The 20,140-nt window shown below is 49.7% G+C and overlaps 1 protein-coding gene across 2 annotated transcripts in view; it reads right to left on the reverse strand.

Annotated features, from left to right (window-relative positions):
* Nucleotides 1-708: 708 nt before the first annotated feature.
* Nucleotides 709-20,140, reverse strand: part of arhgap46a (Rho GTPase activating protein 46a) — a 37,652-nt gene continuing 18,220 nt past the window's right edge. The window contains exons 3-10 of one of the 2 annotated variants that reach the window (XM_056605158.1): nt 12,267-13,731; nt 8,587-9,229; nt 8,209-8,301; nt 5,658-5,731; nt 5,095-5,294; nt 3,833-3,924; nt 3,283-3,452; nt 709-2,671 (exon numbers count right to left, since the gene is read on the reverse strand). In XM_056605158.1, the coding sequence (XP_056461133.1) occupies nt 2,477-2,671; nt 3,283-3,452; nt 3,833-3,924; nt 5,095-5,294; nt 5,658-5,731; nt 8,209-8,301; nt 8,587-9,229; nt 12,267-13,731 (2,932 nt within the window). In that variant the 3' untranslated portion in view covers nt 709-2,476. Of the gene's footprint in view, nt 2,672-3,282; nt 3,453-3,832; nt 3,925-5,094; nt 5,295-5,657; nt 5,732-8,208; nt 8,302-8,562; nt 9,230-12,266; nt 13,732-20,140 lie in introns of both variants that reach the window. The other variant, XM_056605157.1, reaches the window with a different exon arrangement.

Below are 20,140 nucleotides of genomic sequence, written 5' to 3' on the forward strand. Positions count from 1 at the left end.
ACCTAACGCAATGTTTATATTTTATAATCGTTAATAGTATAAAGTACCCTTATCTTAAATATAAATGTATTTGGACAACTGGCAAAATCTGCGATTTGAATTCCCCCATACATATTAAACGTTGCGTCGTCTACTCTTCAATGTGCGAACAGCGCCATCGTTCGTTCAACTAGTACAGTTGTTTACTCAACCTAGTTTCAGTCCTAGACAAATAAATAGTATTTCTAATATAGATAGGTATCCCATTTATTTAGATATAGATATTGAGTGCCTTAGAAAATGCCATTACTCTTCCGAGGCATCCTCTTGCTTTGCATTCTACAATATTCACAATATTTCTCCATGATCTGCGCCGTCATGGTGAATCAAATGCATAAATACAAATTGAGCAGACGATGGCGCTGTTCGCCTAATGAAGGAGCAGACTGCGCTAGCGACAGTTAAGAATAGATCAATGGGAATCGCAGATATTAAACTGTTACAAATATGAATGCAATGCAATACAGTGGCCCAAAAACCTTAATATTTAAGATGAATGTTTAAACATAACCAAGAGCATGAGGATAGCAACAACGTTATTCTAGGCTATCTCTATCTGTAATATCTATCCATCTCATTCGTTTATTTATTCTCATTTCTGCTACCTTCCCAACCCAATATTCAGCTGTGTGTAGGCCTACAGCTTGTTCAATTAACTTAGTGTTATTGATATTCTTGCATAATTTGCACTGCATTATATCTGTAAAATGCTTCTGTAACACTAGAATTCTCCTCATAGTAATGATAGCGTTATCAGAGATATCTACCCATCAACAATGAATATCTATTTATCTGAACACACCTGTTTTTTTTAAGACATTAAACCTTTTAAAATGCATATAATTACCTTTACACACTTCTTATAATAACCGAGTTGCACACATGAAAATGTAGTCACAAACATGGATTTTTGTCAATTGAACAAAGCTTTATTTATGAACACTCATTCCATACTTTAACAACAGGGTATGCCAACATACACACATGGATAGTGGTTTGATTCAGTATTAGTTCCAAAGGTGGGACGTCACAGCAGGGACATTTATTTTAATTACAAAACAGCCCACACATTAAGTTTTTTTAGTTTTACTATTTTCAGAAACAGGAAGTTTCACCTTTACCCTTTATTGGATTACACAACTAGAATTAATAATATTTACAGTCATTATTTATTTACATTGCCAAAGCCTGAGATAAGGGAGGGACAAAAAGAGTCCTATCTACAGTTCATAGTGCCCGACAGTTGAAAAATACCCCATCTCGGTTTGGGGAGAGGGGGCGGAGAAATGACATGTTCCGACTGTGGAAGAGTACTACTCCGACACCCGTTTTAATGCTAGGACCTGAGTCACAACAACAGGCCACAAAGAGAAGAACTGAGAACTCTGGTTAAGGGAAACCACACACAGATATTTGAAAGAAAAGATTATTAACAGATGACTATACAAGTTCATATTCACTACACATAGGCTGTATCTCCATCCCCATCTCTCTTACAGTGTCAAGAGGTTTAAAACCGATACGCTTCAATGTAGTTGTGGCTGAACTGTTTAAAAGCGCTTAGAAAAAACAAGACAGCCTTAAAACATCATCCTGCATGCGTTTTAAATAAGCGGCTCTCTGTACAATGTGTTAAAACAGTGGTGGTGGTGCTACTAGTGATGTTCAAATGAACATAATGATGATAGGCTTCTCTCACTGCAGTGGTTAAAAAACATTGCAGGCAAGCTAATCAAAGACTTGACTTTATCACTCTTTCAGAATTGTTTTTAAAATTTCTATACAGAATTCATTAATCCTGCATCTTTCACCCTTACACTGAACATTTAGCATTTCTGTATGCACACATGCATGCACTCACACACACACTCATGAAAAATACATTTAACCAGAGAAAAAGGCCAAGTGTCAACATTTGACATCTAAATATAAATAAGGCAATTAACGCTAGCTCTTTTAAACCTTCTAATGATTAACATTTACATATAATTGAATATAGCCCAGTTGACCAATTTAATGGTACATTTCTGCTGAGAAATTAGGAAATTGGAACAGAGTTGTTTTTCACATGCAGCAAAAAAAGTATTTGAAAATAAAAGACATATTAAACCTGTTCAGAGTAAATCACCACAGTTCCTCTTGAAGTGCTCCCACAGTGAAACTGTGGACTCTGTGTGAATGTGGTTGATGCCTCATGTCAAGTGTGTACTACTATGCAGTATCCACGCAGGACCATCTGGCTACAAAGATACAGTACAGACAGTGTGGCTAGACCATGCCAAATTGTACCACTCTCTTCCCTCCTTCCCCTTTAACATTTTCCAGTGTGGTTTTCTTTTGTAGACAGTGTTTTTATGTTTATTTGCATTTCCTCCAGCTGATGGAGACCGTGTGTGTATATTGTGTGTGAGTGTGTGTGTTCCTTTGAAACCAAAGTCTACACCACGCCCTCGATGAAGCTGGTGTCCAGGTGGACGATGAGCATCCTCAGGAAGGACATCTCTTTGCGTGTGTTCTCGAAGATGATGCGTGGATCGTCAGACTGGCACCGAAGGCAGTTAGGAGCCATCACCATGGCGAGGTTGTTGACGTCCATCTTGGTGACGGACACGTTGGCGGGCTGAGCGAACACCTGGGAGCCACGAGAGCGACAGACAGAGAGAGAGGGATAGAAGACAGTGAGAGAGGGAGAGACAGAGAGAGAGAGGAAGAGAGAGAGCAAGAATGACAGAGAGAGAAAGAGAGAGAGAGGCAGGGTGAGAGAGAGGTAGAGAGAGAGAGAGGAAGAGAGAAAGAGAGAGAGCGAGGGGAAGATGGAAAAAGGCACCAGTTCAAAAAAAGGCAGCAGAGAGGGAGCTAGGGTCTGCAGTACACATAACGACCTTTGAGCAGATGTGGCCGGTGCCCTAGCACCTTACTCTCGGTTCTGCTCTCAGAGGAAAAGTGGTCTGCCCAACAGGTTCCAAAGGTCAATCCAATATTGAATGTTTTCCCTGCATTGAATATTAAGTGAAATTTCATCACCATCATGGGTTTCTGTTTAGTTCAAGGTGTTGCAATCGGTGTTGCAATAGACTGAAATAGTATTTCAGACACCCATTTAAAATTCTACTTCTATTAATATTTAATAATAGAGGATAAGGTCAGTTCTTCTCTATGACCTTCTCCTCTATGGTCCGCTAAACTCTAATCCTTCCTCATCAACCTCATTTAGCCTCTTTGTCATGGCCACGGTGGTCTTACCTGCAGGAAGTGGATGAAGTAGCAGAGCACCAGTCTGTTTAGCTCGGGCAGGGACTGCACCACGTCGATGGCCGCCATGGGGTCGTCATAGTTACTGACACACTGCTTGTAAAAGTTCATGGGGATCAGGGGCTCCTCAAGCTCCCGGTACCACAGCTTCATCAGAGAGGCTGCGGGTTAGGGGGGGACAACACAGAGGTCGCACTCATTATGAAACTAACTAACACACACACACACACACACACACAGTCACTACTCTGTGGACCAGGTAGAGTCAATTGTTCCTTGTAAATAAGGAATGCTTGAATAAAATGACATAATAGATTAATGATTACCCTTTATGATATGGCTAATGATATGATCAAAATCAAAATTTATGTATCATTAAATAATTAATAATTTGATATAAAGCCCATTTTTTAAACAACTTAAAATGGAAGATACATTTAAGCATTCCATCACCCAGACATAAAGATACATATTAGGTATATCTGACTCATATATAATGAGGATGATATGATCAAACAGTCAGGTCACAGTGTTTGCTCACAGGGGACGTTGGGGTCTGAGAGGTTCTCTGGGATCCTCCACTGGTCCACCTGCAGCTTCAGAGCGTTCACCTCATCGATGTCTCCGGGGACCCTGAGGAGGGACCAGGACAGGGGGAAAGGTCAGTAACACAACTCGGCCACAAGAGGGAGCCACACGCCCACCGATCCCACAGTCTCCCCTTGTGTTGTGTGGCAAACGCATTATTCATTTAGGGCCAATTGTCTCTAAATGTGTCGTGGTGACTTCGGAAATGCGCGGTTCTCTTTTTGCCGCTGTTCGCCAGAACCATAAACAATAACTGAATAAATATTAAGAGTTACAAACATGAGATCCTGTCTAGAAAAGAGTAATGTTTGGTAAGATAAAGGACAGGTCTCCTAAACAAATCACATTCTCTAACAAATGAAGTTTGACTGGCGAAGTCCATATACAAACACACTGCATGTCACGCAGAGAGAGAGAGAGAGAGAGAGGGGGAAGCTCCCCTCGTGCTCGGACGCCCACACTCAGTCGACCATGTAAACACATATTATGAAGTATCAAATGAAACAAGCGTTTGGTTCCCCGGGAGCGCAGAAGGCCGTGTTTGTTCTGCCGTCTACGCTGTGTACTGTGCACAGTGGGATAAGCCCGCTTCAAACTCACCCGACCCTGCAGACCACACACATGTGTCTATGTACTGTACTCCCCGCCACGGCCCAGTGTTTGCACACGTGCGCAGGGCAGGCACATGACAGTGCGCACAGGCACTCACGCACACAAACACACAAACACTAAAATCCCTGTTCCCAGAACAACGCTGGTGAACCTTCTAAACTCCAGTCAGACAAATCAGATTTTAGGTTAATAATCAAGTCTGTTATGGACAAGCTCAGATCTGGGTGAAAGGGCCGTTTGAAGTTATTTTGCTTATTTTGTTTCAACCAATCATGCTCCTTGAGGTGTGGATCAATAAGCATCTTGTGGGTGACTTGGAGATAATCATGCAGGCTGGCCACTGTAAAAATATTTAAAAAAATTATCAATACCCTTTGGAAAGCTGCATCCAATTAAACAATTGATATGTTTTTCAGTAGAAACAAAACAAGGAAAATTAAACTGGAATGAAGGCATAACTCTGCCTGGTTTCCGGCCCAGGCTCTGCGTCACCTTTCCCATAGAAGTTCTGCTATTGCCAAGTAAGACTGCCGGATCCCAGATTAACTCAACTCTAGTCTCGGCATGCAATCGGCTCGTAGCTCTGTGTGTTCCGTGTCTCACCTGAAGATTCCTTCTGTTTGGGCCCCGCCCAGAGCCAGGACGTACTGGGAGAGCTGCACCTGCACCCACGGCAGCTTCCTGTCCGGGAAGAGCTCGCTCTGCCTCTCCATCACCTCCTCCAGGGAGCTGCCGAACAGGGAGGGTGTGACGATGGCCCGCCTGCTGTGGTCGATCTCCTCCAGGGTGGGCTTACGAAGGCCCTGGGGTGCAGAGAGAGAGAGAGAGAGAGAGAGAGAGAGAGAGAGAGAGAGAGAGAGAGAGAGAGAGAGAGAGAGAGAGAGAGAGAGAGAGAGAGAGGGCAGAATTTACTGCGTGTGAATCAGTGCCGTGTCTTCTTGGCCTGCGTGCATCTAGATAACGTCTGGACGGAGGATGACTGATGGTGTTTTTACCTGTGTGACTGTGTGCCATGGCCTACAATTATGTCTGACTGTGACTCAACACAAGCTTTTCTTTGTACTGGCCCCTATGGTTATGATTTGCTGATGGGGGCAACTTTCAACACCTTCCCCACCGTTCCAAACACTGGAGTGAGCTGCGGTATCGAGTTTCTCCCGGCTCACCTTCTTGCCCCCTGTGATGGCCACCTTCTGCAGCTTCCGGTAGCAGAACTTGGCGTAGGTGCTGATGGGAAGACCTGTCGAGATCAGAGAGACAACGTTAGAACCAGGTCACTATATATTCTTAACACACAGCAGGAACCAGCATTCACCCCGTCCCTTTAAAGTACCATGTACCGCTGTGTTTAAAACAACATATACTGGGTACATAATATAGTGGGTACAGAGCAGGGGGCTGGTGTGTGCAACAGGCTGGGGCGGAGGGTGGGACTCCTCGCACATGTCGACTGTGTGTTTCCGTCCGATGGGGGATAACAGAGCGACCGGCTCAACTGTCATGCGTATGGAAAGATTTACAGCCACTGAACAAAAGCCCAGGGAGAAGGGAGCTGACCCCGCGCATCCTGTTGGGTTGATTCATCAGAGCCTGGGAGACATGTGAAACAGGCCAGTCGGGGGGGGGAATCAACGAGGAACCCAGAAGCTGTCTGGGGCCCACGCGCTCCAGTGTAGGCTGGCTCCGTACCAGAGCTGCCTCACTGGAACCATCGGTAGTTATGGTAGCGACAAGCACGGCCTAGCCCATAGAGAGCCTGGGGTGACACAAAAAACTAAGCGGGAGTAGTGAAAGAGCAAAACAGCTGAGAGAAACTCCCTGCATTTCTCTCCCTGCAAAATAATAGGTTTGAACGTTGATACTACTCGCAAGAAGGAAGTCACCCCTGGCCTTTATTGGAAACCCTGGTTCCATCAAAACAGAAGCGTCTACTTCGTGTCGTGCAAGGTTCCAACAACACCCATGGGGTCGATGCTCCTGTTCCTCTAATCTCTCCTCCAGGTATGAGAACCAGGAGCTTATGGAGAACGAGCGCTCCTTCCAGGATGTTTCCCGGAATGAAAGCCACCGGATTTATGGCAAACAGGTGACTCGTACGTAGACCGGCCGCTGTCGTTAATCTCAAGCGAGTTTGACTATACTTATGTCTAATTCACAGCGATCCTACCAACAGTGCCCACCTTGATCTTGGGAGGAAAAGGCAGAGATTGTTTTCCCAGAGTTCCCAACTCCTAGGTTGTTTAATTTTCAGAAAAACAGGGAGAGGGAACCTTGCATGGTTTCCTACTACGATACCGCAGCGGTATCGTAGCGATCGCAGTGCCACGTATATTTACATGTTGTTTCTCGTGCCTTGAAACCACAACAGCGCGGCCCTGGTTATTGGCCCCTTGAGATTTGCCCCGGTGGACAAAGAATGTCACGGCCGCATTCCACTTTCATGCTAAAAGGCTCAGGGTAGCAATGCTAAGGGCAGGGTCTTCAACGGGATGTTGGGTAGACTACTCACCCCCCCTCTGACCGACACTACAAGTCTTTGTCTCAGTTATTGTTTATGCGTCTCGGCAGCAAAGGCCTGTCTTAGCTCGTCTGTGGCAGCGTTGGCTGAGAACAGCTCTCCCCAGACTAAGGCCCCAAAACCCCCCAGAGGAATCCCGTTTCCAAGCCCACGCCAAAGAGCCCATGCTAGGCAGGGCCTCCAGCTCCCACTCGCGTCTCCCTCAGACACAACACAGCTCAGTCCCGGATCCACCATCCATCAAGTGGCGACAGCCGCTCTCATTATACTGTTTGTGTGGATGGTGAGGCGAGGTGTTTTGTTCTCCTGTGGTTGACCTTCACTGAGAGCAATGATAGCCGCACTACACTGAGACACACAATAAGATCCTCTCTCTCTGTGACCAAAAAAAGAAAAACAATAAAAAGTGACTTGGTGTGTGAGTCAGATGTTAAGAGTGGGCATATCTTTAGCGCTCTTAGTCACAGTAGCACGTTGGCAGAACCCCCGTGGTCTCTGAGTCACGGAAGTGAAACGGAGACCACGGATGTAGTGGTTTGTGTTTTTTTACATAGTGAAACCGTTGGGTTGCTCATGTGCGAGAGGGGCCTTGTGGTCCACTCCAATGAGCTCACGGGCGGGTGAGCAAGCACGCTTTTAAAATGGATGAATGACACGCAACGTGGGGTTGGAAATGAGGAAGAAGAAAAATATTTAAGGATCCACAACATGATTCACAGTACAATGTCTACACTCAACCCTCTGAAAATTGCTATGCTAAATATCTTTAGATTTCTTATACATATCCCCCGCTATGATGTCTGTGGAAGCCATCCGTCACGGCTTCGAGGGAAGAGAGCACATCAGCGATTACGGAGTGTCTGACGAATGGCCAACTGGAGAAAAAACTTTCCATCCACACCACAAATGGCCACTCAAGAGAGAGCAATATGTTAAATCTGTAAATGATTCTCAACAGACTCCAGGGTGCGTGTGTGTGTGCTTGAGGGGAACGAGTTATATCACTGGGATCCCTCCTTCATTCATATCCCTCTCTCTACCCATTTTGGGGCTCTGTCAAACAGATCATCTTGAGCTAATGGGAAACGCTGCACAACTGACACTCTGATGGAGACATCTTGGGTAATAGACCCGGGGTGGGAGAAGGGTAGGGTCTGGGAATGAGATTTTATGCAGAAGAACAAGTAGAGCCGGCTCACCCTCTTCATCCTCTGAGTTTTGTTTGCGCTTCTTCCTGGACTTTGAGTTCTTCTTAAGCTTCAGCTCCTGCTGTTCCAAGATGAACTGAGTCACTGTGGCAAAGACGAAGCAACGCAGGTCAGAAGTGCAGAAAACCAATCACAGCTTCAGCCTCGGCACAAACAATGACTATGTTTTCAGTTTTTGCCTCGAGTAAGAGTTCCCCTTTTAAATTGGAAACGGAGGGAAAAGATGTGGAAACGCACAGCAATCAGTGGACTTTCATAGCAGGAGGAGAAAACATGACACATTAAGCACACCAAGCGGGGAGGAGGGGGAAGGCGGGGAAGAGAAAAGAGAGAAAGGTGACCCACCATGTTGCTCAGTCTGAGACTCACATTTCTTGTCGCTGCTGGGCTCCGTGTGTCTCTGGATGTATCCCTCCAGGTAGCAGCGGAACTTGGGCGAAGGGGCGAAGAAGGCCAGGCTGACCGCCATCAGCTCCCAGCCGGCCGCCAGGCTGCGGGGGCTGGTGTTGCCCGTGGTCTGGCGCACCAGCTGCACGTACAGCTCGTCCCGCAGGCCGGGCAGGTCCCAGCACTTGGTGACGATCAGCAGGGCGCAGTGGCGTCGGCCCAGCCGGGAGGGCCGGTCGCCCATGTACGCCTGCACCAGCTTGAACATCTCGCAGGCCTCCTTGCGCACCGCCCGGTTGCTGGTGACCAGCATGGGCTTCTTGATGGAGCCGCGGTTCCAGGAGAGCATGTTGGCGATGGAGACGCGGCGGCGGAAAAGGCCCTGCGTGTGCATGTTGAGGTGCTTGCTGGCCCAGTCCTCCATGCCCATGTCGGGGGGCGGCGGCTGGCGCAGGGAGGCGTAGGACAGCGTGTAGGTGGAGCCTCCGGGCCGGCCCTCACCCCCGTCGCCCGCCTCGCGGTTGTCGTGGGGGGCCGGCCGGTGGGGGCCCAGGGACGCGGTGCGGCCGTCCACCATGCCTTTCTTCCTGCTTTCCAGCTGACCCTGCAGCTCCAAGGTGCCCGTCTGTGATGGGTGGGGGGATACACACAGAAGTGGTCAGTGAGAGGGAATAAATATAAAGAGAGGTAAGAACCAGAGAGGAGGAGGTGAGGACATGAGGGGAGGGGGAGTCCAGCAGAGCACAGGGTGGTACTGCGTGTACATTCCACCGAATGTCTTGCACTCCATCCTTTCTCGAATGCACTTCTCTTCAATGGTGAGTCGGAAGCACTGATACTTTTGTGTGGCGACATGCGTAGCCCATAGGGAACCTGTTGTCCCCACAAAAAGCAAAAAGTGAGAAGTGAAAGAGAAACATTGCAGACAGAAACCCCCTGCCGAGAAATACGAAAACAGGAAGGACTGATTTATGGGTTTTCAACGTCTAAGAAGGAAGTCAACCCTGGCCTTTATTGGAAACCCTGGTTCAAACCAAACGGTGGCGTCTGCTTCTTCTCGTGCAAGGTTCCAACAACACCCATGGGGTCGATGCTCCTGGTTCTCTAATCTCTCCTCCCAGAACCAGGGGCAGATGGAACCTTCCATAATGTTCCCCGGAATGAAAGCCACTGGGTTTATGGCAAACAGGTGACTCGTAGGTAGACCGGCTGCTGTCGTTAATCTCAAGCGAGTTTGACTATACTTATGTCTAATTCACAGCGATCCTACCAACAGTCTGCTCCCCTTGATCTTGGGAGGAGAAGGCAGGCAGTGATTGTTTCCCCAGAGTTCCCAACTCCTTGGTTGTTGCAGGAGCAATTAGTAACTGGTTTTATTGCACAACAATTAGAGACATCTGATGTCTACGCAGACCCTTTGGTCTTTGCTGCATTTGAGTGGATATGTGATGTAGGAGATGGGGATCTACCATTCTACACCCCTATCACCCTAATGAGAATCCCCAACCCCCCCGCCAACTTCTAAACCCCCACCCCCCCTTAACCATGCCACTTCTCTATCTGTGATTCCTATCTCAGGTTTGAGACCTCGTGGAGCCCCTTAAGGCCTCTCAGACATGCTGTGTAAAAACAGCCAGGAACGACACGAGACCGGGTGCCAGACCCAGAGCTCAAGCTTACCAGGCACAACATAAAACACGTTGAGGTATCTTTTCAATGGAGGCGGTGATGTAATGCAGGGCCCAGAGCGTGCCAGACAAGCTGGACTTTAGATTTAGTGTTTCTCCGTCAAACGGAGCAGGTCCCTGTGGTTTGCTCCGTGTCTAGGTTGCTCTGCTTTTGGCCAGCATCACTCGCTCGTGTGTGGAGCTCATCGTCTGAACATGAGCAGCATGGGGTCACTTGCCAATAATGAATTGCAACCAGGGGCACGTTCGAACGGCCAGTGCTGTACTCAACGGATGAGGACATTGCATATTTTCTTCCAAATTCCCACGTAATGTACAGATGCACCAGAATAAAGTAGGGATTTGGTAATGAAAAGAAATGCTACCGAGAAGAATCACACACAAGCACCTAACTCATTTTTTGTTTGTTGTCTGGATTACCTAATTAAAAGAGTTCCATTTGCAATCAATCCTCCATTTTACAGGAGGAAGAAAATGTGATGCATAGAATCATGAAATGTCACATGGTCTTGCACACCAAGCTATAATCCCGGTTGCCGTTTGGTGTGTGTGTGTGTGTGTGTGTGTGTGTGTGTGTGTGTGTGTGTGTGTGTGTGTGTGTGTGTGTGTGTGTGTGTGTGTGTGTGTGTGTGTGTGTGTGTGTGTGTGTGTGTGTGTGTGTGTGTGTCTATGATACAACAGGCTTGGAAAACATTCCAAGGCAGACTTAGGGGAGTTGGTGGTGGTGGTTGGCGGGGGTCTCTCAGTATTCTTGGACGCTGTATGAACCACTATGGTCGCAGTGCTACCAGTAACCCTCATTAACAGCCTTCCCCCTCCCCTTCCACAATGTTCTGACAGAACCGGACCATATGGGTCGCAGCGGCCCTCCTTCCTGACCAGGGGATGCCATGTCCTGCATCTCCACTGGCTACTATGGGCCCCTAATGTCCGGCTCCACGGCTGGCACCCGAACATGGGATACATGCAGAGCTGGGCAGATGGAGGTTTGGGAGGAAGGGGGCGGAGATGGTGGCGAGGGTACAGGAGGATACCAGCCCCTATGATAGGCCTGCATCCATCTCTTAAGAGGGTTTCAGAATGCTACAGCCTCCTAGGAGACGTAAAAGACAAAGGGAGCTGTGGTCCTTCGGCCATATGGTTTCCATCCATGGCCCCTAAAAGAAACGCTCCCTCTATGGTCGTGGTGGAGAAGCACATAAGGCCAAAAGCCATTATGCAGCGAGGCCCGGGTATGATTCAGCTGGAGGGGCTTTGGGAGATTAGAAGTAGCGGAACGTGGAAATCTCCTTCCCTTATGTAACTGTCTGGAGGAAAGAGAATAGCTCCATGAATCCAGATCATGTGCACCTGAAGTAATAAGGCCAGATCATCCTGAGTTCCTTTCCACACGCGTGTGATTCCGTGTGCATGCACGTGTTCACATGTGTGATAAATAACAGTTAAGTTATTCCGATGATGAAATACCCTTATCCGAGACATTAAATCAAATCGTTCCTTATTCTACTGCAGGGCTTTCTGCACACTCAAACAATTTGAATTTTCAGGTCCCTGGACAGCATAAAGTGGCCAGAGGAAGGGAAAGTGGAATATTCCTACATCACGTCAGGATTGTTTTGCTTTGTTTCTGGGGACAAACCCTGAAACGCAGTGAAAGCAAATCCTTCACTAATCTTAGAGTGAATATAGCACTGAACAGGCACAGGGAAATTCCAGCAATTCTAGCCCAAATAAACTGAGGGCAAACAAACTGTGTGTGGTAAACCGACTATTGAGCTCTTCATTAAAATTCAAGGGTTTACAGAAATCAAACAGCAAATTTACTGTCTCTATTACCACAAACACACCAAGTGACACAAACACACACCATAACATGAGCAACCTTAACAAACATACACGATTAACACAACACACACACACCACATCACACACACACACACCATTTCACATCACACACACAAGACGTGGAGTCACCTGTGAGGCAGGTCCTGGGGTCTCCGGTGAAGACAGGCTGGCCTGGCTGGTGATGCTCTTCTCCAGGGTGTCCACCTTCTCGTAGGTCCTCTTCTGCCTGCCTGGCAGCTCCAGGGGGCTCAGAGCCGGGTTGCTCTGGTGACCCGCCCTGCTCTTCGACCGGGCGAGCGCGGCTCCGGTCAGGTCCTCCCTGGAGGAGCCCCTGCCGGCCGACGCGCTCCCTCCCGCTGCGCCACCTCCGCCGTACCAGCGCGCCCCCCCGTCCACCGGGGACAGCGTCCGGGGAATCACCACCCCCACTCTCTCCCCGAGCTCCGGGTCCAGCCCGGCCCGCACCTCCCTCATGGTGTTGGAGCGGCTCACCACCTCCCTCATCTCCGCCATCAGACGCTCGTTGAGCGCCGACAGCTCCCCGCTGCTGCCCACCGAGCCGGGCCGGCCGCCCGTCCCCGCGGCCCCCGCCGCCCCCGTCCTCCTCCGGCTCTTCCTCCTCAGGCTGGGCGAGGGGCCCGTGGAGTAGCCCGAGTCCTGGTAGAGGGGGGGCGGCTGCGGGGTGGACGGGGGGAAGTCCTGGGACGCCTGGCTGCTCTGTCGGCTGTGGCGGGCCTCCATGGCGCGCTGCACGGTGGCCTCCAGGGCCCGCCAGCTCTGCTTCTTCTCCAGGGTGTTGGGCCCCGGGGTCCCCGGCTCCCTGTCCCTGGAGGGGCCCCTCGGGGCCTGGTGGGGATGGGGCCCGGCCGGGTGCTGGGACGGCGGAGGCTCGGGTCTGGAGGTCGGGGACGGGGAGCGAGTAGAGCCAGGGGAGACCTGGGACAGGGTCCCCTGTTTGGGGTCCACGTTGACCATGTGCTTGATACACTCCAGGCCGGCTGGGCTGTAGTCCGACTCAGAGGGGTTCCTCTTGTGCCTGGCCCCCATGTGAGGGGGGCCCGGGTGCTGGAGGAGCCGCGTCTTCTGGAGACTGTGTGTGGGTGTCAGGCGGGGCAGGCTGGGGTTGTTGTGGAGGTGAGCCCCCTCCACCTCCATGTCCATGGGCGGCTCGTCGTAGATGGGGCATTCGGTCACGGGGTCGTCGTAGAGGGGGGCGGTGGAGCCGTAGGGGGGGGAGGCGGGGCGCGGCGTGCTGCTCTGGGACCTGAGCAGCAGGGGGCTGGGGTGCCCGCCCTCAGTCATCACCAGGCAGAAGCTACCGTTGCTGCCTTTCCTCAGGTGGTGGGCCTGGCGGGGGTCCGACGTCATCTTGCCCGAGGGCGTGGTCTTGTATCCCTGGGCGGTGCCCAGGTGTCCTCCTGGAGACTTGCTGCCGGCGGGGTGAAGTGTGAAGGCGCTGGCCTTGCTGATGTGTGTGCTGGGCTGGGCGTTCGGTTGCACTGAGGGACTGGCCTGGCTCCTGCTCATACTGTTGACCTTCACCAACATGGCCGCCTTAGAGCCTGGTGGGGGCTGCCATCTTTGAGTAGTGTCCCTAAATAGAGAGAAAAGACAAGAACACACATTTTAGACGGGAGGAGTTACGACGTAGCTCACATCCAAGCCAAAAAAAAAAAGCAAGCATTCAAGTGTAAACAAGCTAATCTCTGCCATCTTTTTATTACACACTGGCTGGCCTGGCCAGCCCGCGGAAAAACAATCCACAAATTCTCCTCCTAACAGTTTAGTGACCCTCAAAAACCTCTGGTCTCTTTTTAGTGCAGCAGAGCATCAATAGCCGTGTGTAGCCCACAAAACAATAACTCCAATGTGTGCTGTGCAAACCAGAGGCTAAAAACAACTTCTACGTAATGGACTGCAGCACAGCTGTCTACAATCCATCCAGAATGTAGCCTCTGGTGCCTCTGGCAGAAGGAGGCTGGCATATTCTTTTCTAGCTTTCTCATGCCTCCGGGAAAAAAAAGGGAAGATTCTGCTGCATTCCTCCATACGTTCCAGACAGAAGCATAACTTCCAGCTCTTATGGCCTCTAAGTCTGTTGTCTGTAAGAGTTAATGAGTATGGAGGGCTGCGTCTCCAGGCACGCTAGGAGGATTTGCGTTGCGATCGCTAAAGGGTTACAGTAGTCCTACAGCACCGTGATAAACCTTTCTCTGATTGGGGAGTTAAAGGTTAATTCCTCTTCTCAGGGCATTAGTGGATGAGCTGAAGTCCCAGGCTCGGAGGTACAGCGTTGTAATCCAGGTCAGCGACGAAAACAATCTGTTTAGTAAACTGCACAGTCACCGGCCCTGTCACTCAGGCCCTGATCCCAAGCCGTGCCCACGCACGCCATCATAGATCAACAACGGCACACCATGGCATTTTGACCGTACTGCCGTAGGCCATCATCTGAGTCTACTAATGATGACTCATTTGCTCAAATAACTGTCCTCCTTAAGCAGGCACACACACACAAAGACACATTCATATACACACACACAAAAATACGCACACACACACAAGAACACTCACACAGACCCAATACACTAATCGCCTAAAACCAAGGATGTCCTAAAGCAGGAACACACTCATACACACTCTCTCACACACACGCCCACAAACACAGCTTGCCTGACAGCAGTCGTGACGCAGTACAGACTGTGCGCCAGGTGCGTGCCCTCCCCCAAAAAGAATCATAAGGTCAACCCAGTTCTTGGAGCTGGAAAACCCGGCCGGCATGAGACTTTGGCCCTCCTCTACCACAGCCCTCCTCACTCCCTCTCACCACCGATGCCGTTTCTTAACTGGATCAGAGCGGCTCACCTTCTGTCCCTCCCAGTGATCCAAACAGAGACACAGACCTGCCGAGGAGTCCACCGCTGCCCTGGGCTTTTTCCCCTGCTCTTTCCTTCTCTTTTCTCCGGGACTCGCTGGAGAGCTGGGACAGGAAAAGGACTCACTGGGCGGAGGGAAAGAGGCGGGGTGACCCCTCACCCCCTCGCTCCCTCTCCCTCTCCGTCTCCCTTAATCTCTCCACAGCCTCCCTACGTTTTTCTGGAACAATGAGCAAACAATTCCCCTGAGGTTCCTCGAGCCAACGGCAAACTTCCTTTTCACTTCTCTCGGCCGCCACTTCAGCCCCTCGCTCTCTCTCTCTCTAACTCCCTTTACCACCCATGCCCACACCCACACGGCCTTACACCCTCCCTCTCTCAGGGTGGAGTGAGTCACGCCACCTTGGTGGTTTGAATGTAAACAGAGTATTGTCTTCAAGCGATCCCGCAGATGCGACCATGCATGGCCATGCACACACACACGGCTAGGTTGAAGCCACCTGGGAATACCACGCGAGAGGCGCTAGTTCACCACACAAACACACACACACGCACACGCACACACACACACACACACACACACACACACACACACACACACACACACACACACACACACACACACACACACACAGTCGGGGGTTGGGCCACTGTGTTGGGAGAACTGTTAACAGGAGGAAGCGCTGTTTGTTTGAATTGCAGACTTTAAACCCACCCATGTTCCTGTCTTGTCTGTCGTAAGTGTGTGAGGTGGTGGGAGGGCACCGCAAACCACTGTGGTTTCACTACAGGGAAAATGCGATTTCTCATATCTCGTATTAAGCATTTTATTTAATGCCGACTTAAATAAATATTGACGTCTCACATGTCAACATTATTGAGGTTTGAAATCCTTTGTGTGAATAGTTTAAGTCCCTTTAAAATGTGTGTGGAAAAATGTCTGCGACACCCCCATCCGTAAACATCAATGCCTCTCGTATTAACCAGCAGTGCCAGAAGACCACACACTCCAAAACCACAATAATAGCATTCCAACCTCTTCTGTACACAAGCGTATCAAAGCACTCTCTGGCACAGCTCTATCTCACATGTGTCTACAAGGGGGCCCGTTGAGGTGGGCCTAGAGAGAAATACAGAGAGAGAGAGAGAGAGAGAGAGAGAGAGAGAGAGAGAGAGAGAGAGAGAGAGAGAGAGAGAGAGAGAGAGAGAGAGAGAGAGAGACTGGCAGTGAGTCATCTTCTTTATGAGGAGCGACCCTGAGAGTGTCGTGACCAAATGCACTTCCTGTCTGAAACTTCCCATGTGGGGGATTTGACGGCTTCCCTATGCAGCGTAAACAGGATGCAACATAACTTAATGCAACATTCACACAGCACACAGAGGGCGGAAGACAGGGCTGGGGGGCTCGAACTGTACTTATACACGGCTTAGGTTGAGCTTTGAGAAAATTCCTGACATCATCCGTTCAAAAAAGGCTAGTGCCGCTGGCGCCCGATGAACAATGAAAGAGGGGCTTTGGGGACGTGTGCTTCTGCTCAGAACGTATCCGAGACAGGATGACACTTATTCTACCTCTCAGCCACTCGCACCGCAGACAGGGATGAGATCAGAGCAACCAAACAACACGAGCGAGCACGGGAGGGGTGGGGTTTGGACCGGAACAAAGTGGCTTTATTCATTATTAAAACAGCTTTAATAAATAAACCGACCCAGTGATCAGTGCTTATCAACCAAGCCTGTCCCTGCTCACGCTACATGAGGTCAGCCAGCCCTCGTACGCCATGCACATGCTAATCCAACCAACGGCTGAGTTCAACCTCATGGGGAGGGCCATTGATGAGGGCTGCCTCCCAGCACTCAGAGGTATCCGATGGGGCTTTTGTCTCTTGTTGTCCGCCTGCTGTTGTTATCGCCCCCCCCCCCGCCTGCGTCATGGACTTCTTCGCTAGCACCGCTAGTGGCACGACAAGTGTGGCAGCCTGCCGATCTGCCCTCAATCTGAATCTGGAGCATTTAATCCCATTACAAACAGCTACAACAACAGCCACAAACACTGCTGGGTCAGCCAAGTACAGTTAAGACTACAAACTCCTAAGACTAAAAACAGGGAGGGCAAAAGGCCCAGTAGTGGAGTGACAACATCAGATGTCTAAAGTGGGAAGGACAGACGAGGAGAAGTGGAGGGCGGTGCTGGAGGGCAGGGGATGTGTAGATGAGAAGGGGTGCAGGAGAGAGGGGGGGGGATGTGTAGATGAGAAGGGGTGCAGGAGAGAGGGGGGGGGGGGGGGATTAGTCGTGGGAGAGTGAAGCAAAGTGAATTGAGCGGGAATCAGCCTTGCATTCCTCAGAGCTCATTCAGGCACGTGGGGGGGTCCGGGTTAGAGCGGTGTGTGCGCGCGTTTGTCTGTGCGTGTGTGTCTGTGTGTGGGGAGGTGCTGCACACAATGCTTGGCTGTACCATCGTCAGGGAGATTCTTCTAGGGCAGCGAGGGGGTAGATGAAGGAGGGGAGGAGGAAGGGGGAGGGTTGTTTGGGCAGGGTGTGTTGCATGCTATTGCAGCTGCCCCTACCTGTCAGGTATTCTTCCACTGTTAGCTGAAGGTTGGGTTTGCTTGCCACAGTTTGGCCCCCAGGCCGGTGAAGCTAGCCTAAACGCTGCAACTCTATGCTTTTGACATAGACGTCATCTGCCTACTGCACCCATCATAAAATAAGAACATTGGCCCATACTTTGACCCTTGGACTCACAGACACTGACATACAAAGAAGCATGCTGTTCCCAGGCCATAGTGTGTGAGTCTGTGACCAAGAGAAGGAGGGAGAAACGTAAAGTGAAATTAGAGCCTTTAGGAATCAAACGCGGTCGGTTGATTCGATAGTGGGGCAGCAAATCAACTTAATGGTCAGGGAATTTCAATTTGTCTCAGCAGCTCTGGTGTCCCGCGCTCATGACCACGGTCCAAAATACCGAGCAGTCGCTGTTCTCCATATCGCCGCGGCCAGCACATCACGGTAACCGTACTAAATATACTCCTGGTTGTAAAGCTGTCCCCTCTCTTTTCCTGCCTGGAACATCCAGCGTTGGAAAAGCCATCAGCTGACTCACGGCTGCGGATGGCGTTATTTATCTGGAGAGCCTTAAATATACCCCCTGGGAGGAGTGAGGGCCCGAAAAACAGAAGTTATTATTATCGTCTGTTCAACAGGAAGAGGAAATGAGAGCGCACAGGCCAGGCTGGAGCTACACAAACACCTCTGAGCCTGAATAGGATTCAGCACCATCTACGTAGAGGAAGGAAACGGAGAAGACAAAGGAGTAAACGGCTAAAGACAATGACTCCAACACTCACTGCCACTATCCAAACCTCACTTTGGAGTTTCAAACCCTCAAGAAAAGAAAAAGAGAGACCAAACGCAGACGAGTGACATTTAAGAGCTGGCTGTGAAGCCCATGGCCTCCTTAGCTCTTGAGCAAGAGACTCGCGAAGACACCTCCATGGGGACATGGAGCCAGGCCAGTTGTCCCACAACAGCTGAACTGACATGCTTCTCTTCCTCTGAGCCAAGATGTCTACCAGCTGTACATATCTGTGGCTCCAACTGAAACCTGCCTCTGCTGTAATGGACCTGCTGGGTGCAGGCCAGAGGACAGCTCTAGTTGCCATGGCGTTAGGGGAGCAGGGCGCGACAGCTTAGAGGTTGGGCCCGGACTGACGCCAGGCGAAGGGGGCACTCCTCTGGAATCTGATTTAGATTTTTTTCCGTTTTTGTTGAGGCCTCACTAGTATTCGAAAATAGTAGCTCAAAAACTATGATCTTATGCAGTACCACAAGGAACCGAGTATAAATATTCACATCAAAGGAAAAAGAGGGGCCAGGAGACCAATAAAAGACAGTTTGGCTTTGCGTCACTGCCATTAGAGCATTATATGACGCCATATAGTGATCTAGTAGAGTTTATTTAAACTAGAAAGTTGTTTTCTTTACACTCCTAAGTAACAGATGGATCATTAATAAGCATCGGCGAATAGTTCTAATGTAGCCGTCTGATTCATTGTGGGCAATGAAAATTCCCATTCAAATCCTCGAGAGGTCCGTGCTTTGCCGTTCGTGAAGGATGTGCCCATTTTGTTAGGGTAACCAGGGCAATCGTGTGGAACAAGCTGCCTCTGGACCTGAGCTGAACCTGACTAGGCTCTGCGTAGAGAGGTTAGGCCATATGTGGTGCCGCGGGTCCCTCGCAAGAGTCCCCCAGAATGCATTCCAGCATGCTCACAGGAACACTCGTAAAACGCGTGGCGCTTACAATGCTATGTAAAATAAAACAAAAGGAGCTTGTTGGACGCCCTGCCGCAGACACATAAAACAGCGGCTCTGTAATTCTTCTTGACGGGGAGGTTAGGAGAGACAAGAGAGAGTGAGAAAGAGATAGCTAGAGGGCTAGGGAGAATTTAGAACCGCGACGACGAAGAACCAAAGCAAGCATTTATGTCCAAAAGAAAACCCGGACATTATCGCTCTTAGCCATAATAAACCATCGAGTCACTTGATTAGATTGCTAGTTCAAAGTGCCACTTTCAATGAGGAAAGGGAAGAAAAATGAGCGCCTGCAAAATCGTTATTGTATATGGCAGACTTAAATGGCATCTGGAGAGCGAAGAGCTGAGAAATGAGCTTACCAAGCCGCAGAGATGAAACAACCGCTCTGTGTTTCCAGTGTGTGTAAAGGAAAAAAACGTATAAATAAACTTGTGGCCTCGTCCTCACCCGTGGAGCGAGAGATGAAAGTGTGTGAGGCTCAAGTTGTAAACACAGCCTTAATGAGTGACTCAAGGGTGGAAGGTCCCACAGAGACTCCTCCTCGACTAGTTAGTCTACCTGCAATAACTCTGAGAGGATTCACAAAACACCTGCAAGCGAGTTGGCCCGTGTAGTATTCTGTAGTGGCAAATATTTGCTATGATATTATGAATGGAAAGATATTCATATTAATACCAAATGCAGCCAAACAGCAGTAATATCTCTTTCCAGGGAAGACATCTTTCTGCCTTTTCAATATTCCCTGTTTTGCAGGGTCGTTAAACCATAGTACAATTACTAACAAGAACGGAGAGTTCAGCTGAGCTG

Source organism: Gadus chalcogrammus, chromosome 13 (genome assembly GCF_026213295.1).
Source record: "Gadus chalcogrammus isolate NIFS_2021 chromosome 13, NIFS_Gcha_1.0, whole genome shotgun sequence".
Lineage (NCBI taxonomy): Eukaryota > Metazoa > Chordata > Actinopteri > Gadiformes > Gadidae > Gadus > Gadus chalcogrammus.